Source organism: Nuphar pumila, chromosome 12 (assembly GCF_984573655.1).
Source record: "Nuphar pumila chromosome 12, dmNupPumi1.hap1.1, whole genome shotgun sequence".
NCBI classification, from domain to species: Eukaryota; Viridiplantae; Streptophyta; class Magnoliopsida; order Nymphaeales; family Nymphaeaceae; genus Nuphar; species Nuphar pumila.
The window spans coordinates 31,830,825-31,856,020 of NC_143260.1; the positions used below are offsets into that span (position 1 = coordinate 31,830,825).

Genomic DNA, 25,196 nt, shown 5'->3' on the forward strand with positions numbered 1-25,196 from the left:
CCCTGTATGGTTAAACTAGCAAAATAAATCTGAAAAAAAAAGAGAAATCAAAATCGACCATTCCTTCTTAGTTGAGTGTGAGAAACCTATATATATATATATAAAGAGAGAGAGAGAGAGAAAAAACTAAACATATTAGGTTCCATTTTCTCGTTCTGCCCCCATATATAGCTTGAAGTATTTTATGATAGATTTGAGCCATTAGATGTGTTTAACATAATTTAGTGGGTATATATATATATATATAGAAAGAGAGAGAGAGAGAGAGAGAGAGAGAGAACTAAACATATTAGGTTCCATTTTCTCATTCTGCCCCATATATAGCTTGAAGTATTTTATGATAGATTTGAGCCATTAGATGTGTTTAACATAATTTAGTGGGTATATATATATATATATATATATGAGTAATGTGCTTTTTAGGCACTCATTTTTCGTTAGGTTTCGTTAGGTCCATTCAAAATCATAGTTTTGAGTATTTTTTCTCATGTCTAACGCCGTAGATGTGATTTATAGGCTTTGTTTAGTGGAAACCAGCTTTTGGATCGCCGGAATCTGACCTGAATAAAGGTTTTTTCGGTGATCCAAAATCAATGGCTATGAAGATACCAGTTTTCTCAACTCATAAAAACATGTTTTTTCATCAAAAAAACATGATCCAAGAGTCCATTTTCACTAAATCGAGCATGCTAAACACATCTAATGGTTCAGATCTATCATAAAACATTTAAAACTTATGGGACAGAATGGGACTGAACGAGAAATGATACCTAATATGTTGAGTTCTCTCAACTCATCTCTTTTGTGTGCACTATCAATCACATGTCAGCATTTTGATTTTTGAGTAGCATTATGAATCACAATGCATTGATTTGCAGTGGGGCTTGCAATATATAAGACCCGACTGAAGTGGATCCATTTCACTATTCATGAGTCATGATTGATCAATTGATACACACAATATTGTCTGTTAGACATGTCTTTTTTGCAGGATTGGTACATATATCTGACTACCGCAAAGCATTTGAGACCCGATTAATTAAACATGTCACTTTGGGTTTTAGATTTTTACATCCAAACCCAAATTTTGATCTAAGTAACATTTGGAACCATGGCTGTCAACAGGTTGGACCTGCAGCAAACCCCATGAGTTCTGATCCAGATATTCTCACCTAAGGTGTTGTACCAAGCCTGATTTTCTTCTCCTGACATTGGAACCATGGAATTGCTTTATCCGAGTTTGGGTTCAGATCCCACTGGACTTTAGCATAGGTAGAACCAAACATAGATTTGGGTATGGATTTCATAAACCAGACCCAACGGAGTAATTATTTTTAATGTCTTATCATAGACAGAACCAAACGCAAGTTAGGATATGGATAACATAAGCCAGACCCAATGAAGTAATGTTTTCTATATTTTTTATTTGATTTTTTTTGGATCTTAATTAATCTGCTCAGGTCAGACCCGGGTCTCATACGAAATTTCATAAACCACACCCAGCTGGTCCTGGTCCTGGTCCTGGTCCTGGTCCTGGTCCATGCATTACTCAGATCCTATGAGTCCGATCCTCATAGCTACTTTGACCCATTTCATTGTTGCAGAAATTAAGTCTTATTCAATTCAATTCCGGCCAAAATCGAGTCATACCCTACCAACGTAAAATTGCAAAAAATGTGCTCATTTAGCTAATCGGATCCTAACTTATTAATATCCATTCTAATACATACCCAAATCTGACCCGTTTACTCTCAATGATCTGCCGCATTTTGCATAATTCACTCGAAGCGCGCAATCTATAAAAGGGCGCGGTAGGATTCAAACGTTCCTTACACAAGAAGATTGCGGTGGAGGGAGAGGAGCAATGGAGGGAAGGCTGTCGAGAGCGGCCCTCGCGCTCAAGCCCTCCCCGATCCAGGAGCTCTCTTTCCTGGCCCAACGTTCCAACGCCATCAACCTCGCCGAGGGCTTCCCGGACTTCCCCGCCCCGCCAGAATTGAAGCAGGCGGCAGTCGATGCCATCAATTCGGACTATAATCAGTACAGGTAACCCACAGATCGGGCGATCATCGGAATTTCACTCCTTTTCACCTTTTCTTGTTGTTACGGATCCTCTGAAGGCTTCGATTTTGTGCTTTCTGATTTCCTTTAGGTTTTCTTGAGATTACTTGTGGTTTTGGGCACGTATTCTGATTGATATTCATAGATCTGTTGTTAGCGCTCGGCAGTAAATGAGTGACCGCAGTTCTTTTCTGTTTGTTTTAGATCGATACTCAACGGATCTCTCATTTACATGGTTTTTGATTATTTGATTTGGATAAAAAGATCTTGTTGCTAGCGCTCGGGAGGGAGTGTGAGTGATAGCAGTTCAAGAGACTTTAGGTTCTAGAAAATAAAGCTTCCCTCACAAAAACTCGGTTATTTGACCAAAAGACAAAAATGTAGAAGAATATAAAATAAGGAATGGTACTTCTTAAAAATAATAAAAAAAATATCATTAACGAAGAAAAGATAAATAATTAACAAACAACAGATTAATCTGGAAAAAAGTATACAAACCTTATTTTTCTCAGGAGCTTCCTAGTTTTTTTAATGTACCAGTCTTTTCAAATACCGGATGTGAAAATGTTGTTCCCCAATATCTTGTCAAAATATTTGACAATTATGACTATGATTTGAAGGGATCTTGTAAACAAATGCATTTGTTTTGCATATTTATTTATAGAGTACCCTATCGTTACTATTATTAAGTAATGCTCCGGTGCTCCGGGATTACCTACTCCCACTTACTAGAAATCATAGTTGTAGGTTGTATCTTCTCAATCAGACCTTATGGATGTACTGAACATATTTTATTTGATAGGAATCATGCTTTGGATAATGTTTTTTGGACATAAAAATATGATTTTTTAAGTCATGAAATTTTGATATATTGTGAGCCATTGATTTTGAAGGTCTTAAAAAACCTATATGTATGCTATAATCACATGATCCAAAACTTGTTTTCTACTAGACAATGCTTATAGATCATATCTATAAGGTCTGATCATCAAAAAATTTGAAAATCTAAAGCTTCTATTAGGTGGGAGTAGGTGCTCCTGGAGCACCCTATCATTACTGTTATTTATAAATTGATCATGTATTGATGATTACATGTTATTGGTACCTTCAGAATATTAGAATGAGAAGTCTGGTGTTCCCATTATCTTGAGAAGATATTACTAGTATGAGTGACAGTTATGACTGTAATTGGAAGAGATCTTTCTAAGAAATGCATTTGTAGTGCATATTTTATGTCAACGTATATATGTCAATCATCATTGTGTAGTGCTAATTATATCTTTTCTCCCATTTGTTCAATTCTTTTTCTGAATTTTCTAGGTACATGTCTTATATACAACAACAACAACAACAACAACAACAACTACGCCTTCATCCCAAAACAATTGGGGTCGGCGATATGAACCAAAAAAGAAAATCATTCTGGGTCTTCCACATGAAGCCTTCTCCTCCAATCATTTCTATCCAATGCCATGTCTTTTCTCCCATTTGTTGTTGTTGTTGTTGTTGTATGTCTTATATGAAATTCTCAGCTTTCATATGCAGGCATGTCCAAGGAATATGCGATTATGTGGCAAAAATAATGAAAGACACACATAGCATTGATGTGGATCCTCTCACTAATGTTGCCATTTGTTGTGGCCAGACAGAGGCATTTGCAGCAACAATATTCGCAAGTATATTCTAAGATCCTGATTGGCAATAACATTTGAATCTGATTTGTCAAGCAAATCTTTTTTATTGTAGATTTTAGGAATTTTTTTATCTTTTTTGTATGATCTCTTTGTATTCCACAGCAATTAATCATGGTGATGAGGTGCTGTTGTTTGACCCTGCTTATGAAACTTATGATTCCTGCGTAACTCTAGCTGGTGGTATTCCTGTGAGTTAGCCTTCTACTGTTTTACTTATTCCATTCTGTCCTTAGTGATTTCTTTGCTAAGATGGACACTTTTGTGACTACAAATAAGAGCAAATATTGAATTATTGATAAATTTGTTTCAAGGTTTATGTAGCACTGGATCCTCCTATTTGGACTTTGGACATAGAGAGATTCAGAAAATCCTTTACTTCACGAACGAAGGCGATAGTTCTGAACAGGTTCGGATAGTATATAAATGCCTCAAGGGCTGATAGAATTGACTGGTCTTTTACTGTTTTAATGCCTACTATGTCTGTTTTTTACTAAGACTTGCATGTGCCATTCATTTTTTTACAGGAAAATATGAGTTCTGTTGTCTAAAAACTTTTGCTTCTTTTGCTCTTTTTATTTTGGTTTGCAAATCCAACCTGTTGACCATGTTCCTGGTGTTGGCCTTAAGATGTAGATGAAACTATGGAATCATTGTAGGCTGAACTAGCTGTAGATTGTGTTTATATTAATTTTCAGTTTCATTTGCTTGTGGAGTGTGTGGAGCCATAGTTGGCTGTGTTATTTTATACAGATTAGAAAGAATAATAATATTAATATAATTATTATTGTCAGAGAAGTGAGAGAACTTTGTGTTGGTTCATAAGTATTAGAATTTGAAAAATTTTCTTGTTGTCCTATTCATCTAATGATAAATTGCTCAGTCCAAATAATCCTACAGGAAAAGTCTTCACAGTGGATGAGCTGACTGCTATTGCTGGTGTTTGCTGCGAAATGGATTGTCTAGCAATAACAGATGAAGTATGTATATCTTTTAGCAATAACAGATGAAGTATGTATATATTTTTGCACTAATTTTACTTCCACGTGGACTCATTGAACAACTCAGTGATGCTGCACTTTTTCATTTACCTTGTTTATATCCTAATGCAGCAAGTATTTGTCATTGGCTTGTTTCTTTCTGTTGGAAGTGAGGAAATTTTATTGATATTAGCTCTCTCTCTCTCTCTCTCAGTAGAATTGAGGACTAACCCCTGTTGAGATTCGTACACAAGACCCCTATCAGTTTATATAGCATGACTCTTCCAATCCAAGTACACATTCAGTCAATCCCATATGTTACTCGAATATGGGTGAAATACATGTGCAGTGTCACTATCTAAAGAATTTGCACTCACTAACTCAATTCTTTTGGATAAAACCTATTGATTGCATATTCACATACACCTTGTACAAGCATAAAGTATAATGCTTCTTTCATATGCACCTTTATGAAATCTCAGGGACGATTCTTTTGTCAAGAAGTCAGCAAGTTGATGCTGAGGACTGAAGGAGAGGAAGTTAATTATGGTAGTCTAATATAGCATTATTGGTTCTCTCTTGCTTAAGTCATCTGGAGGGAATCATCTTAGTGGCTCATTTGAAATCTTTGCCTTGCAAAGTTGAGATCTCATATATCTGAATGAGTATACTTGCTGTATGATGCAACTTACCCTCATACCAACTAAGAGGTTGGGTATTGTACCATTCTATTCAGTCACATTTTACTGACATGTTTAACTTATTTAACATAATTTGAGACACTATAGGTTTTGAGTTCCAAGATAATCGCTACTTCAGTGGTTGTTTTAACAAGTATGTGAATAATTGGTAGGGATCATTTCCTCAATTGTTGCTAGCAATCTTTGCCAGTATACTTGGATTTGGCTTCTTACTCTCAACAGTTTTTATCGTCAGACATCTGAACTGGGATCTAAATATTTATGATTTTATGGATATTATTGTTCTGTTTGCTTATTGAAGTTTGTTATCTTCCTGTAAGCTTTACTTCACTTGTTGGTGCCTACAATACATGCTCTAATGGATATTCAGAAAATAGCTTAAGAACGCTCTTCAATTGCAGGTTTATGAGCACATAACATTTGATGCAGAAAAACATTTCTCACTTTCATCATTTCCAGGGATGCAAGATCGAACAATAATAACATCATCACTATCTAAAACTTTTAGTGTTACAGGTGCTTCATTCTAATCCCTTCTTCATTTAACCTGTTACATATTGTTGCACATATTGAACATTCTTGTTTGATTCAGGACTGGGGGTCTTAACTGATAAAGTGTTCACATAGATATCAACTGAAATAATTGTACATAATTAGTTTGAATAGGATTCAACAACCAAACAAAGTGAAAGCTTGAAATAATTGGTTGAAATATTAAACCAATTTTAGCTCATTAGCTCACTGGTTATTGGGCTCAGTTCAGTGCTCTTATTGGTTTACACCTTGGGGGGCAGATACTTTAGGTTCAAGAACTTCTGGAAGGTTGGACCAACCCGTTTGGACTTTGGGATCTCAAAAAGGCTATTTCATACTTGAACTACTCTCTAGTTTTTTGCATTGTTCTGTAGGACTGTATATATAGCTCATTAGTCTGATTTCAAGGTTACATGTCCACATTTCAACCAAGAATGTGCCCCAATGCAGGATGCCAACTGATATCTGATTAGTCAGATATCTATGTCATCCGACCAAATCTGGATCCAAGTAGTTGGATTTCTTAAAGCAAGCAGGATCCACTTAATAACCGGATTTGGATTCAGTGTGCAGATTTGCTTCTGAATCTGAGCCCAAGTCTGAACCGAGTCTGAATCCAACGTATACCAAATTACATATAAAATATATCTGATTAGTTAATCTTATTTGGATTTGTTACTGCCTTTTTCTCATATGACTCCAAATCTGAATCGAATTAGGCTAGATCTGGTAAGGTCTGATTCCATAATGCTTAGACTAACCCTAGTCTGGCCCATTTACATCCCTACAGATGCTTGACCATTCTTGAGTGAGGGTCAGTTCATCTTGCTAATGGACCTCTATGTCACAGGGACATGCCATTTTGATGGCATGTCCCTGGGCACCAACAAGTATGCCCTATATTTTAATATTTTTAAAATATTATTTCATATAAAAATTCATCTTTGAATATTAAAATATCAAAGAATTAGTTGTTATTGATTAAAAATAAAAAATTTGTGTCCTTGTGTCCGAAATTCCAAAAAAAATTTGAACTTGCAAGTCAAACCTTCGTCATGCATCCTCTTGTCCACGTGTCTTTGTGACATAAGTGGACCTTGTAGTGGTACATTGTGATTCACTAGTCATGATCCTGAATACATGTAGAGATGCTCACATGTTACCCACATGATACCATTACAGAGGATGTTCTAGGGAATAACTCTGGTGCTCTGGTGCAAGGGCAGTTTAAGTTATATGTTCTTGCACCATTTCTCCTGTGGTAGGCATGCATGCCTATGTCCAACCACCCGCACACACTCACACACGAGTGCACAGATGTTGACACTCTCCCTCTCTCTCATGCACAGATATACTCAAGAGACACATGTACACTCACATATGGACACACACACACATCTCAATGAGACAAAATATCCACAAGCTGATCAGAGTATAAGGGATGAAATAGTGCTGCTCTGTTCTGTTAATGAAATATGGCAATCTAACAGATTGCAAATGCAATAGAATTGAGACTCTTAACTGATTGTGACAGACACCCTTGGTTTCAAGTACTATTGGCTTCGTGTCTCTTAGAAATAGGAGGAAACCGTTGAGCATTTATTGGAACATTACCCCTAAGTAGTGCTGTTAAATTAACCGAACGAACCAAACAGAGGGTGTTCATGTTTGGCTTGTTCTTGTGACAAGCCAATCCGAGCTTGAGCACATGGTGAGCCCGAGTTAAACAAGCCAACTTGGACTCTAAACCTACTGAGCCAAGCTCAAATTGGCTCATTTACAACATAAATGCATTGTTTCAAAGCCGTAAGCAAGAAGACTTGAGCTCTAAACTTTTACTTGCAAGCCAAACACTTCAACCATGTAACTTTATAATGTATGATATATGTAAAAAATATTTATTACTAGTTAATAAGCTTATATGAGCCGGACCAAGCTGAACATCTGTGTTCGTGTTTTGGGTTGCTGAGCCTATTTCATGTGTTTGAACAAGCTCTTTACAAGCCGAATGCAAGCCAAACCACAAGTGGCATGTTTCATTTCCCGGCCCTATTCCTAAGGTACCATCAGTACCAAGGTCTCTTTTAGTAGGCATGAGGCTGGTAATAACTAATAATCGATTCAAAAACATAGAAAATAAGTTTTGTTAACGCTGCACATTTTGCACAAACCCAAACACAAAGGGACAAATATAAGATGCACAATAAGTTTCCCTTGGCCAGACATCCGACTTCAACATACTACTCCAATTAGGCTGACTGAAAGGGAGAAAAGCAGTGATTACTTTTCGTGTTACGGGTTGTTGCTGCTTGCCTTATTGTTTCTTTTGTAACATCCTTTTCTTGCTGCATCCAAATCTTGCAGCTATCCTTGTTTGTGTGCACTTTTAGCTTGATGTTCATGGCACATTTTTTAGTACCATACAGCTTCTAATCGGTGAAAAAAGCTCAATGCTAGGTTGGAGGATTGGTTGGGCGATTGCTCCTGCAGGCATTGCATCTGCAATAAAAAATATTCACATCAAGCTTACAGATTCAGCCCCTGCACCATTTCAAGAGGCTGCTTTAACAGCTCTGAGAAGCCCTCCAGCGTTTTTCGAGACCTTAAGAACTGTAAGAAGTCATTGTTTTCTTATTTTTGAATAATTCTCCTTCCTGTTTTTCCATGAATGTTTTCTTTTATAGGACTATCAGGACCGGAGAGATTACATTGTTAAGATGCTAGCTGAGGTTGGGTTCAAAGTTCACTTTAAACCACAGGGTTCCTTTTTCGTTTTTGCAGAGCTTCCTGAGAATTGCCTTCTTTCTGATGTAAGTTCCCATAGAAATTGCATACGGGAATCATCTGTTTTTTTTTTTAATGGGTCAATCAAGTTATACCAATCTTATGATTATTTTCTGCTTGTTACTCATAACTAACGTTTTGATGAAAAAATTTCCTACTTTAATATGGGTGCCTGCTGCCATATTGTCCGTCTACTCTCTCAAGCTCTTTCATGATTTTTTATGCTCGATTGTATGTAGCTAGTAGTGTCTCATAAGCATGTAATAAACCATGTGCATCGTGCTTGTATACTATATGCTGATATGCCTATCTTCCGTGGATATTCTCATCCATTATCTGGTCCTTGATATGGAAACTATCATCAAGGGCTTAGGTAGGGCCCTCTCATTCTTTTGGTTTTTGCGTAGTCAGGAAACCTAATTATTTTACTGAGTTGTGATTCTTCATTTTATTCGCCCTAAGTTTCTTACTATTGACCTCTGTATCATCCAGGTTGAGTTTGTTGCTAAATTAATAAAGAAGGCAGGTGTAGCAGCTGTTCCTGGTTGTGGATTTTTCCATACCGCACCAAGAATCTGCAATGGCATTCGTGCAGAGTCATCATCGGCTAAGTCTCCAGAATCACAAAAAGGCTATGTTAATTACCAGAAGAGGTATGTAAGATTTGCCTTCTGTAAGAGCAAGGCAACACTAGATGCTGCTGCTATCAAAATAAATGAACTTGTTGACAGGGAGGGATACTTGAACCTAGACTAGCTCTGTTGAGGTGCATTTGGTTCTGAAACTTCTGATTGTTATCATCCGGTTATCTCATTGTGTGCTTCATACTTTAAGTCTTGGGTCAAAAGTGGGTACTCACCAAGTCCGGCCCATCCTGTTGGGCCTTCAATCTGGGCTCGTGGTTGACCAGAATCGGCCAGTAGAAACTCATCTGAACAGGCACATGCTGTCTAGTTTTGAGCTGCTCTTCTTTGGCCCGTATGTTCCATCTACGTAGATGACACTGGACTAGATCAGGGCAGCCTAGTAAACCATTGTACCTTCAATATGGATTGTATTTTATTGAAGCCTACTAAATACTTCTGCTGTTGAGGAACGAAAAAAATTTATTAAGAATGCTCGGTTTCACAGGGAAAGCATGCACTTCTAATTTTTCCATTAAAAAATGCTGGATCTTAATCGGATCTCATGTTGAATTTCAGGTCTGGTTTATAAACCTTCTAACCAGACATGGGTATCGCCTATGTACTACTTGGTCTTTCTGGTCCCGCCCGGTTAGCTATAGGACCCACCCTATTAAGCTCGAAATAGGGTCTTATAGCACCAGAACCAGGTAGGTATAAGGTCATGCCTGACTTGTTGAGACCTAGCTGCACCTTAAGATATAAAAACAAGCCAGACATGGATCAGGTCTAGATTGGCCTGATGCTGTAAGCACTTTTTTTTAACAAATGTTTAGATATAGATCATGATCCAAGTTAGAACTTATTGTAAAGTTTTGGTTCTGGTTGCGGTTTAAGCCTCTGTTGTCCTTGGTTCGCAGGTAACTGATGAAGCCTATTATTGTCCATGTGAAACTGTGACTGAACCTAGTTTAGGTAGTACCAGACTTGTGTCTAGATTCAGATGCAATGAACCTGATCCACCAAACATGCACTTTTAACATTTTCCGTTATTGCATGCTGGACTTTAATCGGGTCTTGGGTTGGTTCTCAAGTCTGGTGTATAAACCTTTAAACCTTGCAAGGTCTATCTACATGAGCTGGACATGGATCATGTCAACGTTGGCCCGGCATTTTCCCCCCTATTCCTCTACTCTACTGTGGTTGGAGTGGATACATGAGCCATTTGAGCCGGTGCTGGAATGAGTTCTTGCGATCGTCAATGCCTTCTCCACTGGAAAGATTCAGTCTCGTTCTGGCAGCCGTCAATGCCTTCACCTGAAAGATCCTCTCTCTCTCTCTCTCTCTCTCTCTCTCTCTCTCTCTCTCTCTCTCTCTCTCTCTCTCTCCTGAGTCATTAAGTTCAGCTACATGCCACACATAAAGGCCCGAATTACAACTGAACATTGTACATAGAGTTGCTATGAAAGCGAGATACAGCCAGCACTGGGAAATGTGATGAACTGCTCATGATTCGGCTTATTTTCAGCACTAAAAGACATTTGAACATGAACGATGAATGTTCAACTCAGCTTGTTAACTAATGATAAATATATTTTACATACATTTTGTATCATAAAGTGTAGATTGGTTGAAGTGTTTAGCCTGTACGCAGGTTTAAAGTTCAAATCACCAACGGGGGGTGGGGCTCCGCTTGTTTGGTACGAGCTGTTAGTGCACGTCACCATGTATTGTGGGACGTTGCTAGTTCAAAACCCAATGGTATGATGTGTAACTTGTGGGGTCTGCCTAACCCCAGCTTGCCTTTCAAAAAATAAAAAGTTTATTCAAATCCTATTGCTTACAACTTTGGAAAAAATTATTTTGGAAATGATTTAACTTTATTATTTTTAGTTTCAAAAAATGTTTTTTTTTTTAATGATACAGCACAAGCTAGGCTTGTTTAACTCGGACTCACCATGAGCTTGTGTTCAGCTAGGCTTGCCACAAGAATGAGCCTTGCTTTAACACTTTCTACGTAGTTCATTCCCCTTGATTACCGGAGTGAATGAGATTCAAGAAAAAAGCGCCTACGTCCCAAACAAGCAAGGAATCACATACAAGTAATATTTTTTCTCCGTATGTGGGGCTGAATGAGACGAGGGAAGATCAGGTACAATGTGATTGGACACTTTTGGTGTGCTGTTGCACTCGTTCTTTGCGTATCCATGATTTTGGATAGTTACACTAATTAATCCCCAATTTCCATGTGATAAACAATTCGATTCAAATGTGGAGTCTCATGAACAATTTTGAACACTGCATAAACGATTAACCTGAACTCTGCTGGGTCGTTTGCACATCATAAGTTATAATGCTTGTACTTCTGCTCATTGTTGAACCGTCTTGAACTTTCAGCCAAGCCTTTGGCAACGAGATGTCTCATGATTCCCACGCCTTCTTTCAAAGCAGCATCAATCTGTACAGTCCAAATGGCACTAAATTATCAGAAAAAAAACTGGATTTTGCATTTCCAGGAAAACAAAACTTTCATCAAATAATACATTACAATAAGAAATGAGAAAGGCAGAGCACGTCATAGAATGGACAACCAAAACATTCAATAACCTTTCATGAAGTTGCCTAAATCTTCAATATCCATAAGAAAGCAACTGTTCGCAGGGTAAATAGATGGGTATATATTTAATACAGTTGATTGTAAGTACAATCTAGTTGAAATCCGATGATGCAAGCTGTTTTGACTAAATCTAACCATGTAGATGCATTCAGCATGTTTGATCTAGTAGGAATCAACCCTTGGATCATGTTCTTTCTTTTTCGATGAAAAAACAGTTATCACACATTGTAGGCCATTGATTTTTAGATCACCGAAAAAAACTGTAAACAGATGGGATTCCGGTGATCTAATAGCCGGTTCCCACTAAAAAAAGACATGTAGATCACATCTATGATGTTAGATGTAGCAAAAAAAAAAAAACAGCACTTTGCTAAGTTGATTGCACATACAATTCATTGTAGGAAATATTTTCCCTACATAGAAACCATCAATGTTTCTTGCAACATGATAACTCGGATAAATGAATGGCAAAATGACCAAGAAATAATGACTTCTAAAGCAAGGAATATGGACCATAGTTGGTTGGATCATCAGAAACATAGGACATTTCACGACTTACAAGATGCTGGAATACTAGTCTACAAACCATACATAATGATGATTTGCCACATGGTCGTACTCCATTTGCTCTCACTAACCTCACTAAGACTCACGAGGACGTATGCATACATTTCACAAATTATGCATTTTTTTGCACCGTGATGTTAGGATTATAACAATAGCAGTTATCACTGTAATTAGGTATAGATTTTACTGAGGCAATGTTCATTACTAAGCTAGTTAAAAAGATTATAATTGGTAATGGCAACATTGATTACTTCCCCCATAGAATTGGTACTAATTTTTCTTGCTTTTTCACACATCTCATGGCAGTGCATTCTTTCTTTTTCTTTTTCTTTTTCTTTTTCTTTCCTTTTGAAAAGTTAAAGCGGGATATTAATTAATCTGGTGATGGATCTTGTTTTAGTGGTCCCACTGGCACTCTGTTGAGCCATCCGTATTTACCAAAAACAAACCTTCCATGAACATGGTGAATACACAGGTTAGGCTCCTACTTTGTTCCAGGGTAAATCCTCCATTAAATCCCTTAGTTCTACTTAGTTTGAATTCATTGATGTAACTATTCATTAAACACTTGGTGAGGTGGCTAGACTTTGTACTGCATAAACCAATACCATCATCCATGGCCATGCAATCTATGAAGTATGATGTTATATCATCCATGATGAGCATCTTCCTAGATCATGGTTCTCTTATGCATACATCCCTAAACAAGTTCACCATTTTGGCAGGCCCATGGAACTCCTCAAGATCTCCCTAAAAGTAAGTTCATCATTCATAAGATTAATGAATCTTAGAAAGGAATCAGTACTGATCTCACACATGCAATCCATACATGTGCATTGCATTAGAAGATACTTGACATATTAGCAACATTAAGTATGGATGAATGCTTTTGACATCTTTCCACAGCAAACTTACCCGCTCCCTAGCCGTTGCATTGAATTTCTGTAGCAAAAACGCCTTTGGATCCATCTGACCTGGTGGACTTCCAATACCTGAACTCGCACAGAGAGAGAGAGAGAGAGATTACAAATGGGAAATAGAATATAAGAGGAAAGAACTAACGTGAAAGGACAAATGTAGGGCCTACCAATTCTTAAGCGAGCAAACTCTCTGTTCCCTCGAAAATGATATATAACACTTTTTAACCTAGCACATTAGCAAAATATCAGTGCCTCTCACATATTGGTGGTCAAAGTTTTGCACTTGGAAAGGAGCAAAAGAAAATAAGGGGTTTCAGCTTTATTGTAGGAGAACAGAGATTGAAGGATTTCAAAATGACTGTCCTAACTTTCTGAAAACTCGTCATAAGTTATTTTAACACCAACAGCCATTTGAACCAGTTCAAACAACGGTAATAGATAAATCATGAAATCTAAGAATAGAATGATAGATGTTTCAATGATTGGAAAAGGCTCTACTCTTTCTCATGCCATATTCAACTGAGACATCTGATTGCTTCCTCCTCACAGAACTAAGAGGTTACACAGCATCGATATGCATTCAGATGTGCATTGCAACCATGAGAATAGCTGGTACACTGCAGGTGATTTTAAGAAAAACAGTGCAAGGTAAGGGATGTAAGGCTACATATGTATAGTGTGCTTGTGTATGTGCATGTGCGTGTGTGCATGTATACGTGTTTTGCGGTGCCAATGGGGTGTGGGGTGTTTGGCTTTGGGTTTGCATGCATCTCCTATAAGTACAGTATCCAGCATTGACAGTTGACACAAACTATGCATTCTGATGAAACCATATTAACTAGTTGGGAGGTAATACTATTTGTGACAGAATAAGCCAAGAAGAAGCAATATCTCACTTGGAATAAATATTCAGATTTTTATGGACGATAAATGCACATAAAAATTTCAAGTAAAGAGGCAAAAGGTAGTAACGTTCAAGAGCTTGTGCATTTCATACCCATTGTGTCCTCCATGTCCCCCTTTTGGCTGCAGTCGAAGCACTCCACATGGCAAGTCCATGTCATCAAAAGCCTGCAAAGAGTAAACAAATCAGGAATAAACTTCTTTGCACTGGATTTAATAGGATTCTTTGTGAGAACAAAAAATAACACACAAACTCAAGAAGGCACAGCAGAACTAAAAGTAATCATCAAAATCAACTTTTACTTTTAGAAAATTTCCAGTGCCTGCACTAAAAGCTTTAAATAGCCATAAAACGCATTACTAAGAATCTGGAAAGCAGGCTTCCATACACAGGAAACTAGTGGCTACTGAAGCAAAATAAATCATCATCCACAGACTTTTTTGGTACTCAGTTTACTCCATCCATAAAGGGATGTAAGTGGAACAACTGCATAAAATAATTGAGAAACAATCCGGCTGAAAAAACAAGGGAAAAACTCACCAAATTTCAATATGAAGTGTAAGACCTAGTTGTTTCCAATTTCTTGGGTCCAACTTGTGTTTCACAACAAATCTAGCAATATCTACTTTTCTCCCAGTAAAACCAAACTTATATAGAAATAGGGAACATACTAGGAGGACCCGGCTGAGAGGTAGCTTGTAGTATGCTGCAAGTGGCCCACTCTGTAGTGAATACAGCAAAAAAATATAGGTCAGCTTCCTTCCATAGAATAACCTTCAACCAAAAAGTGGTGACCAATATCACGTAACTGTGACACATTTTAGATTAAAGAGTTCAATTCAGAAAAAATCATGCCAGGGAGTTCTTCATGCCCATGGAACCCCCAAGTGTATGCATGAGGCGGTGATTATACGATGACACAACATGGAAGGAAAATCATATATCTGAAAAGCTTGTATTGATGCACACAGGAAAAAAATTTATTTGACTCAAATAAGTGCAAGCATTAGATCATAATCCTTAATAGCAAAAGAGTCCATTTAACTCACTTAAGATGCAACACAAATACCGCAGCAGCCAACCCATATATACTCCACCAATACACCAACAATGAGCAGGTGTCTTGGATTTGAGGAAAAAATGATAAAAAAACATTTTTGGGACATTTTCACCTTTCCTGTCAGAAGTGATCGAAAGGAAACACTCTTATTAGAGGACCTTCTATAAAAATAATGAACTGGCTCCTAGGATTGCACAGATAGTAGGCATCATGACTTCACCACTACCCACAAGTCCACAACCTTTTTGAAGCAAAGAGATCTTAAGCTCTTGACTACCATCCATGATTCAACACTTGGAGAATGTTGCTCCATATACAGGTCAAGAGTGAAACTTCATTTCCTACAATTTATCTTGTAGGGAGTGTTACTATACTAACAATATAAACATTCAGGTACATGTTTTTCGCTCCCAAAAATCTATATGCAATCCTGTCTTTTGCATGGATACCAGTGAAAGCATTCAAATGTGGCCTTAGTCAGACTCAGTGTTACCGGAAGCTTCATAGATAGGTGGGGAGCATGCTTCCCGGAAACTCGCTTCGGAAGCGCAAAACTCCTCGCTTCCGAAGCTTGATGAGAATCACGATTCTCCCACGCTTTTCCTATGCTTCTCACATGTTTTTCTCCAGCTCCCTACATGCTTCCTATGTGCTTCTGTCACGCTTTTCATGTTTTTCATGTGCTTCCTTTCACGCTTCACACTCACTTCCCATGTACTTTTTCTAACTTGACAATCATCATTTTTAGATTTGGAGAAGAATTTAATTTACACTACAAAATTTAAGAATTGTCATTTTTATTTGTTTTTATTACCTTCCCGTTCGATTAGTATTTTGCTTCCCATTCAATCTCATCACTTCTTTTTTTATTCCTATTTTTTCTTTTAAATTGATTCCTTGCTTCCCGCTTCTTATAAATTTTAAAATACCTCCTTATTTTGTTTCCTGCTTTTGCTTCTTAGACTGGTAACCCTGGTTAGACCAAACAACACAAATTGCAACTTGTAAGGAAATTACTGGATCCCGATCATCCTTGTCATGAACTCCAGAATTAGTATTTTATTCAGGAATCAAGTTCATGATGGAAACTTCTTGGTAACCTCTTATCCCGTAACACTTTTCCTTATATCCTAATTCACCAAAACCTCAACAAACTACATAAATGCAAAATAATATACATACTTGAAAACCAAGCAACTAACAGTAGGGTCACAACAGTTCAGTGAAAGCATACAAAAGTCCAGAGGAAATAAACAAGAAGACAACAACAACGCCAACAACAAATACAAATTGGCAAAGGAAAACAAACAAGAAGACAACAACAACAACAACAACAAATTGGCAAAGGAGAATGTTGATTACTAACAGATTCACCGCTCAAATTCATATATGTCTGAGGCTTTGCCAGAAATACCGGTGTATTCCCCACAAGACCTGAATGGAAAATACAAAAAAAGAATTTAAAATCATAATTCAATAATCCCCAAGAATATCCATCAAAGCTACTACAAGAAGAATGCAAAAATTAAGATTTAAAAAAAGCAGCAACAGTTTTTTTTTTTTTCGAGACAACAATGCACCTTTTCCAAACAAGGCCTTACAGTGAACCGTATCAATAGGAATTCCTTCCGATTGAGCAAAAGCATCAATCATCTCAAAACCAACCTACACTCAGAACAAAAATATCAATAATAACAGATGCAGTACATATGTTAAGCAATCTTGAAAGAAGAAAAATCACCCACATTGTGTCTGGTTCCTTGGTATTTCTGCCCAGGATTCCCCAAGCCGACGAAAAGCCACGGCCTCGGCCCCTCGACGAAGGGACCCTCGGCGAAGGAAGTGCAAAACCAACGACGCGAAGCTCGACCCAACATTTCCAACCCAGCAACAATCTTTCAGCTACTGCCCAAGAACACGAATCATCACCAATCAACCTCAAAACCAATTCCACAGATTCCCATTAATCCTCACCAGACTCTTGATGAAGATAAAAGTAAACTAACAAAGGTCAAGAGTACAGGAAGGAAAAAACAGAAACAAGAAGTTGGCAAATCTGAATCAACTAAAAACATCCATAGAACCCATACAAAGTTTTTGGGTGACCATAATTTCGGCTAAAAAGTCCTTCACCATTAGCATCTAGAGTTTCTACTTATGAGCAAGTAGAGATGTAAACCTCAGGAGTGCATTAACCGTCCTTTAGGCTCATAGTCTTAAAGGGGATTTCCGAATTTGTGGAGGAAGCATAGTCCCTAAAAAAATACCCAAGAAACTAGGGTTTAAGAGGGATTTGGGGGTACGGATGGAGATAGCTTTTTGCAATTCGAAGGGCGTCTCGAGATCGTCCTTCAATCTACAAGCCGATGATTGTATTTCCCAAGGACGACCATGGTTCGCAGGAAAAGAGAGAGAGAGAGAGAGAGAGGAATGAAGTGCCGGGAAACGAGAGGAGCGGCTTGTGCTTCGACCCATGTCACAAGAATACGAGTACGACCCGAAGAGTGACACTGACGCGGAGTACCTAAATTTTTTGACAATAGGATGCGATGACAAGGACTTTTTATTTTTAAATGAACAAAAAATATATATTTTTGACATTATAAAATATAAAATTACGTTTTAAACATATTAAAAGATATTAAAGTATACTAAAATAACGTTCTTATGCAGGTTGTGTGAACGTGTCTGATTCGTGTCCCATAAGCACATGACCCCAAATGGCTTTATCTCGTTTTGGGGACTCGTCCTCAGCAATTCCTCGGGAAATCCTCTTATCGGCAAATCGTGATTAATCGGCCATCCTCGGCCTTTAGATTATTTGGAAAATTGTGATTAATTGGTAAGATAAAAAAATCATGCTTAATCGGCACAAAAAAACATCATTCGCTTTTTTAGAATAAAATAACTAGTTCTAAAATTATAATTGAAAAAAAAAGGGTCCAATAACACAAAACAACGATTTGAGACTAAACCCGGTCACGTAATCATAAGCCAATAGAGGGGGCTTGTCACAGATTCCTCTGTCGCAAAAACTGAATCAGACCCCTCATGGGAGCAGTTTTCGTGGAAAATAGCACACCCATCGAGGCATTTTCACGATGGCATGTTTGTTTTAGCATTGTGAGCTCGGCGGGGTTTTTGCAGAAAACCCAAATTTTCCCTAACACGCAAACGGCCCCTAGATGTAAGCTGGCCTAAGTTTTGTTTAGTATTTTGCTATTAGATAGTACTGAATGCCAAATAATACAAATTAATAGCAACAATTGAATTTTTTTTATATATAAACACAAAAAAGATTCACAACAATGGTAACAAACCTCATCATATCATTAATAATCAAGATCATAGTAAAACAAATTTATATTTATGCATGAACTCGAAATCATACATGACATGCATGTCACATTGAATCATTTAAACACTTGTAAACTTAATCAAATGCATTGTTTCTTTTTTTTATCCTGAAAAGGTACACACGCAAGACCTAATCTTAACTCAGCAATCACATGAAGGTCTATTATGTTATGTATTTTAATTACCCCATTAATTCGAAGAGTTAAGTCAAATGTCCACTGAAACGATCTTTAATCGAGAAAAACTTAGATCCAGAAAATCAATTCTTATGCTACAGAGCCTAATTGCATACCTAAGATAAATTGACAGTCTCAATCTCCTGTACCGATGACTGGAAGCTCAAGATGTGTCTATGCTCTCAAAACATGTGAGTCAACATATGTACCCCCTACCTTCTCTAAAATAGGCTTATGAACCAAATGAGTTATTAGGTGTTATGACATTGGGCTCATTCTTTTCATGCTTATGTGTAACTTGTAGGATTTTAATATATTTTTTAATTTATCAAAAAAAAAAGTGGTCCCTGTCTCCTCCCCATGACGTTGAAAGTTCATCTATAACTTAGTTCATTCAACAGGTCATGCCAAGTTTTTTTTTCCTTTAATAACAAGGAGAAGAAACCACAATTATGGTTCAATTAAACAAGTTGAGAGGTGCCCTGTCACAAATCTCATTCTCGAATAATATCTGCAAGGCAAAATTCCACAATATTTTGAAAAATCGAAACAATTCTAGGAAATTGTCAAAAATATCAAATATAAAATAAAACAATAGAAATATAATAAAATTGTGGAAAATATAAAACATTGTAAAGCTGTTTTTATTGGGTTGATAACATGATAAAAACATGATAATTTTCAAATGTTATGGCATAATATAAGCCTTCAAAAAAATCACGTTAACAGCGATATTTTCAACATACCAAAATCTAGAGATGAAAATAACAGCACTTGAATGGGTTTGGATCAGTTCACCTGATGGATCAGCAGGTTTGGGGGTAAGGTATGAAACAAGCTTGGATAGGAATGTGTTTGGTTCCGATATAAATTGCATGGACCATTTGGGTCAGGCATAAAAGATAGGTCAAAATGCAAACAGGTAGGGGTCTGCATTTCTCTTGTCCAAAGATTGACCTGTTTTTAAGATGGGTTTATCAAATTTGGGTTGGGGTTGGGTCAGGTATAATTGGTTCGGGACATTGGTTCTGGTCAGGTATATCGGCTTAATTACACCCTTACATATCAGAACCTAAAGATGGTACTTAGGACCTTCATGTCACCGAGTCACTTGTAGGGATGTCAATGAATCAGATTTTATGGGATATCCTGCCGAATTAGACTCTGCTTAGTTGCATTTGGTAAGACAAAACCATATCATATTATAATCAGATGTGGATATGGTTTTGATTTCTTTTGCTACCAAATTCGTTTACATGTAAAAAGGTGGATGTGGTATGAGATTTTCATTATCCAGATCTGAATTCAAATTCAAATCCGTTTAGCCAACATCAGATTAGTCGAATATGGTATCGGCCACATCCAATCCCAATCTGAACTTTTACATCCCTAGTCATTTGCTCCATCGATGCTGACATTGCTAATGGCACTCAAAGTTTCTTAGGATCCGCTCACATAGTTAGTGTTCAAGCTTATCAAGCCTATTTCACGAGTTTGAACAAGATCTTTACAAGCTGAACATAAACCAAGCCACGTTCAACTCATCTCGTTTCCTAGCCCTAGAAACGCTGCTCGGCGGGTCTCTTTCACGGACCCGACCCAACCCGACTTACCGTTGGCTCCATGCTAATCACTTAAACGAAAGAGGTTACGAAGTGTCAAAAGGCGAGTAATTGCGTGTCCGTGGAGATTGGCACGTGTGTCGAACGTCCACGATTTCCCGCCGAACACCTCTTGCCTATTTTGAGAAAAACGGCTAGCCACCGCCCTTTTTTCTCTCTCTCTCTCTCTCTCTTCTTCCCCACCTGCGAATAAATACCTCCACCGGTCGAGATTCGCCTCTCACTTTGCTCTTTCCCCCTCTCCGAGCCCATTCTTCTCCCTGAAACCCCACCGAAGAAGGGGAGGACCACTCGGAGTCGATTCGGGTGGCTCCTTTTCTCGGCCCTCTGGTTAGTCCTCTCAGCCGGGGACCCAGACGAGAGGACGTTCATCGTGAGAGTCCAGAGCGACCTCAAGCCGTCGGCCTTTCCTACTCACCACAGGTCACACTAACAAAGCAAGCATGATATCAAAGCAAGAAACTTCATATCTTTCAAAATTCATGGCCATAATTCAAATTACATGAACCAAATAGCTCAGCAGTCATAAGCTAGTCACTAGATTACACAATGCCACAATACAGGCCTATCAAAAGAGAGAAAAGGAAGGCAAAGTCTTGCAGAGAGAGAGAGAGAGATCACATAAAAAGAATCATGTTGCAGCAGCAGGCACAGTATCCTTTCTGGTTCTCTCTCAACTGAAAAATTAATACCAAAATATTGATTGTAACCAACTTACCCATAAGAAATTAGTTTTGTTATTGGTAGCCCTTCTTCTTATTGGATGAAATAACTCAGTTTTATAAACAACGCAAACATAAGCATTCCACCTGTCACATGGATACTCCATTTTGACTCCCGTTCGGTATCCCCTTATATACATGTCATCTTGGAAACTTCATAAAAATGGTTGTATACTTGTATCCCTATATTCTCAGCCATATCCATGTGACATATTCCACTCTAAGAAGCGAAATAACTAGAACAGTCAGTGTAGAACAATTAGAGAGTTAGCTAAGTGCTATTGGAATTAGGCCTAGGTCTTTCTAAGAATCAGATTTTCTTATGGCCTGGTTACAAGAGCTTATGCAGTTTCAAATTGTAAAATGAGCTTAGTCTAGCAGGGATTACAAATTCCAAGCATAAGAACTCACAATTGTTTCATACACTGTTGAGAGGGATAATGACATGTTATATGGCTTGCCTGTCTTGTTCAGAATATATTTCAAACTAGTCCCATGTCCGTAACATGTTCAAAATATCAGATCTTCCAGCTGTATATATATGATGAAAAAATAGGCTTGGGTTAGACATCAGTAGCATGATTTTCCTATCGATACACATCATGCTGCCTCTCCTATTCATGCTCCTCGGATTCAAGCAACTAAATGCCACTCAGTGGGGCTAAATCAAACACCAAAATCAGAACACTCTTAAAAATGCCAAATCCAATATGGTGAAAACTGCGCTAAAACATATGCTTGTATTGATAATGATGAAGAAACATGTCAATGTGTGACCCTATGTGAATGTCTATGTGTTTATGCAACAAATGTAAATAACCTCATATGCATAACAAACTAAAATATGTGAGAACATACAGACTAACACACAATTGACATGGTTCCTTAATATGGACTTTTTTATTTAGTAAAAATAAGTCAATGCAGCACAATTACCTGCTACATAGTCCATTGCTGATCCTTGGGAAACATCACGAGCCTTTTTTCCGACGACAATTCCTAACTCTGCTTCATAAACTAACGACTCTAAAGAGTGGGGGATTTCAATGGTACCTCCATTTTGTACATAAGATGAAGTAGGCTTCAAGAACAACACTGGTTCCTGAAGAATGAAATTCACATGAAAGAAAGATGTGGAATGAAACACGCTAGTTAGCATCTCAATTTAGCAAAATTGGTAATCATAACTATAACACGATAATTACTGAAAGCTGTTTTCGTACACTTTCCCATTTCAAATCCATGGAGTTGGTGCTTCCTAGCACCTTTAGGTGAGAAGAAACTGCTTCCATTCTTTAAAATAAAGAAAAAAATACCAAAATAGTCTCAACTCTGAATGCAAGTTCACAACCATTAGTCAAAAAGCGCATTCAACCATGCATTTAAGAAATAATAACTACTCTATATGCTGTAAAGTTCAATGTACTATTCGAATATGCATAAATTTTGGTCTCTCTCTCTCACACACACACATCAAACCTTATTCCAACTACATGGGGTCGGCTTTTACGAGTCCTCTTTCTCCATTCTTGTCTATCTAGAGCTAAAAAATTTGTTGCTTTTACAATCTTTCAGGTCACCTCTAATTGCCTCCTTCCAAGAATCTTAGTGTGTGTGTTTGTGTGCGTACCAACAAATGGGAATTCAAGGGTTGGGATGATACAAATCTGTTAGACCTCTGTAAATTGAACGGCACTTTGCCACCAATGAATTCTCATCAACCTTACCATTTTAAACCGATTTTCCGATTGCCCGCATGATGAATCATGGAAAACAATTGCTTAAACACAAGTTCCCCTTTGTCTATCAGACACTACAAACTATGGTTGGAAAGAAATTCAGATCAGAGCATTCCCACAAATGGGTAACCACATCTCACACTCACCTCTCAAACCAAACTCAATAACCAGAGAGAGAAAAAAGGAACAAGGGAGAAGATGGGGGGATCGTTGGATTGAATCACATCACATACCTCTGACAAGGCAGTGCCGAGCTCTTTGGCATGAGCAGCATAGTTCCTGCCAACAGCAACGATCTTGGTCCCTAGGCTCAAAATCTTGCTCCCCACTGAAGCCATCACAGTCCCTGACAAGCAACCCAAGCTACTTTGTCAATCTGAGCTATACTCTAGTCTAGGAAAATAGAAACAGTGGGGATGTGTGCAACATGTGCTTGCTTTAAGTTCTTTCTTATAGGTAGAAGTAGAACTGAAAAGAACGGTGTCTTTTTGGGATTTAATTATTTGGTGATGTGGGTTGTCCGCTGTGGGATCTGTTGATGAGGGCTTACTAACATGTGTCCTTGGTCGGTATTGATAGCTATGTGCATCGAGTTAGGGATGGCAGTGGATCTGGGAAAAACAGGTTCCCGCCCTCCCTGTCTTGTTTGGGTTGGGGATGGAGGTAAAAATCAAAATCCTTATAGGATGGAAGTGGGGATGAACTTACGCTTTTCTTCACGCTACTCTGTCCTGTCTCGTCTCCAATCCCTGTTAGTAAAATAGCTAAAATACTTATAAGGATGGCATTGGATCAGAGAGAAAAATGGAGCCTCACTCTGCCTCATCCCATTTGGACACGAGACTAAGAACATGAAACGGAAATAGAGACAAGGATGAAAGGCAAAATTTTGAGACTGGGGCAGAGGTGAAAACCTTGTACCCTACCTCCGCCCCGGTCCATTGCCATCCCTCCATGGAGTGTGTACAAAGAAATGATTAAATTACGGGGTTTGTTGAGATGTTGTACGTTAACCCATCAAGTACAGTGACAAAACGTTTAAAACTTTTTTTATTTTCTTGCTTTTTATTGGATATATTGGTAAAAATAAATAAATTAAAAAATACAATAAAATGTGTAAAAAAATGAAAGTAAAAATAAAATTTTCTTGCAAAATAGCCTTAGCATAAATATCTTATAAAACCATATATTTCCATTAAAACAATATTATCCTGATATTTTGGCTATTTAAAGTGGCAACCAAAATTTCTTCTTTTTCCCTATATATTGAAAGCATCGCTAATATTTGTCACTATTATACTATCAAAAGCTTCACATGGAATGGTTGAAGCAACCTTCCACTTAGTTCCCGAGTACTAAACCTGAAAATTAAGAAATTCACCATCTACTCTGTATTTGATGCACTTGATTGTACAGTACTTTTTATTTGAAATACATGGTTGCGAGCTTTATTTGATCAAAAGCATGATTTTTTATCCCTTCAATTCTAAATTTTTGGTGCCACTTTCACCGCCGATCCTTTAATCAGATGATCTAAAATATGTTTATTTGACTAAATAAGACAAGTAGGTCATATCCACAAACTTGGTTCAACTAAAAATATATATATATATATTGAAAAAACGAGTGGTTTCCACTAGAGGGTACCGTAACATATAATCACAAAAAAAAAGGAGTAAATTTGGTAGACATGACTCATGAGACATAAATCTCGGTAGATTTCAAAGGTGGGCCGAGTAAGACAGGGTGGTCGTGGGGCTCACCCGGGGTTTATCACTTCGGTGAGGGTTCCTCGTTATAAAAAAAAGGACTCATAAAACATAAATCTTTTTTTAAAAGTATTTTTTTAGAAGAAGCTCATGAGACATAAATCTTATACTACAGAATTCCATCTAAGGGTGTCAACAGGTCGGGTTTGGTTCGAACCCAGTGGAACATCTCAATTTTTGGGTATCAGGTCTGGACCTAGGTATAATCGGACTCACCATAAGAAAAACCATACCCAAGCCCGATAAGAACTACATGAATCAGACCCAGGTCATACTCGCTAAAATAATATTTTTTTATCATTTTTACATTGAAAATTTACAGGTTTTAATCGGAACTCAGGTCGGGCCCGGGTCTGGTATAAAATTTTA

General features: G+C 37.7%; 3 protein-coding genes across 6 annotated transcripts; 1 reads left to right on the plus strand and 2 right to left on the minus strand.

The window, feature by feature from the left end:
• The first annotated feature begins 1,852 nt into the window (after positions 1-1,852).
• On the plus strand, positions 1,853-9,828 carry LOC149820546 (uncharacterized). Of its 2 annotated transcripts, none has more exons than XM_089982657.1 (9): positions 1,853-2,046; positions 3,607-3,737; positions 3,858-3,943; positions 4,067-4,161; positions 4,636-4,732; positions 5,835-5,949; positions 8,425-8,579; positions 8,652-8,777; positions 9,244-9,828. In XM_089982657.1, the coding sequence occupies exons 1-9, from the start codon at positions 1,865-1,867 to the stop codon at positions 9,505-9,507; spliced, it is 1,251 nt and encodes a 416-aa protein (XP_089838783.1). In that variant the 5' UTR covers positions 1,853-1,864; the 3' UTR covers positions 9,508-9,828. The 2 variants fall into 2 exon arrangements, with proteins under 2 accessions (XP_089838783.1, XP_089838784.1); XM_089982658.1 differs by having other exon boundaries at positions 1,888-2,046; positions 3,594-3,737.
• A 1,742-nt stretch (positions 9,829-11,570) lies between these two features.
• LOC149820547 (Peptidyl-tRNA hydrolase family protein) lies at positions 11,571-17,872 on the minus strand. 3 transcript variants are annotated; one of them, XM_089983265.1, is made up of 9 exons: positions 17,622-17,872; positions 17,188-17,347; positions 17,023-17,107; positions 16,809-16,876; positions 15,054-15,104; positions 14,476-14,549; positions 13,646-13,704; positions 13,474-13,550; positions 11,571-11,832 (listed from the first exon to the last, which is right to left on the minus strand). In XM_089983265.1, exons 2-9 carry the CDS (start codon positions 17,317-17,319, stop codon positions 11,716-11,718), a joined length of 663 nt encoding a protein of 220 aa, XP_089839391.1. In that variant the 5' UTR covers positions 17,320-17,347; positions 17,622-17,872; the 3' UTR covers positions 11,571-11,715. The 3 variants fall into 3 exon arrangements, with proteins under 3 accessions (XP_089839391.1, XP_089839393.1, XP_089839392.1); XM_089983267.1 differs by having other exon boundaries at positions 17,044-17,107; positions 17,622-17,751; XM_089983266.1 differs by having other exon boundaries at positions 17,188-17,344; positions 17,622-17,739.
• A 1,597-nt stretch (positions 17,873-19,469) lies between these two features.
• Positions 19,470-23,396, minus strand: LOC149820548 (oxaloacetate tautomerase FAHD1, mitochondrial-like). Its single transcript, XM_089981818.1, has 4 exons — positions 23,292-23,396; positions 22,256-22,421; positions 20,795-21,007; positions 19,470-19,486 (listed from the first exon to the last, which is right to left on the minus strand). Exons 1-4 carry the CDS (start codon positions 23,394-23,396, stop codon positions 19,470-19,472), a joined length of 501 nt encoding a protein of 166 aa, XP_089837944.1.
• Between the last annotated feature and the right edge of the window lie 1,800 nt (positions 23,397-25,196).

Coding starts and splice junctions, on each gene's coding strand:
- LOC149820546 (XM_089982657.1), top strand. CDS start 1,865: ATGGAGGGAAGGCTGTCGAGAGCGGCCCTCGCGCTCAAGCCCTCCCCG. Junction 3,944..4,066: donor CTCTAGCTGGTGGTATTCCT/GTGAGTTAGCCT, acceptor ATTTGTTTCAAG/GTTTATGTAGCACTGGATCC. Junction 8,778..9,243: donor AGAATTGCCTTCTTTCTGAT/GTAAGTTCCCAT, acceptor TGTATCATCCAG/GTTGAGTTTGTTGCTAAATT.
- LOC149820547 (XM_089983265.1), bottom strand. CDS start 17,319: ATGTTGGGTCGAGCTTCGCGTCGTTGGTTTTGCACTTCCTTCGCCGAG. Junction 13,705..14,475: donor GGACATGGAGGACACAATGG/GTATGAAATGCA, acceptor CTAATGTGCTAG/GTTAAAAAGTGTTATATATC. Junction 11,833..13,473: donor ATGCAACGGCTAGGGAGCGG/GTAAGTTTGCTG, acceptor TGGACTGTACAG/ATTGATGCTGCTTTGAAAGA.
- LOC149820548 (XM_089981818.1), bottom strand. CDS start 23,396: ATGGCTTCAGTGGGGAGCAAGATTTTGAGCCTAGGGACCAAGATCGTT. Junction 22,422..23,291: donor TCGGCACTGCCTTGTCAGAG/GTATGTGATGTG, acceptor TTCATTCTTCAG/GAACCAGTGTTGTTCTTGAA. Junction 21,008..22,255: donor AGCAATGGACTATGTAGCAG/GTAATTGTGCTG, acceptor TGTGGTGAGTAG/GAAAGGCCGACGGCTTGAGG.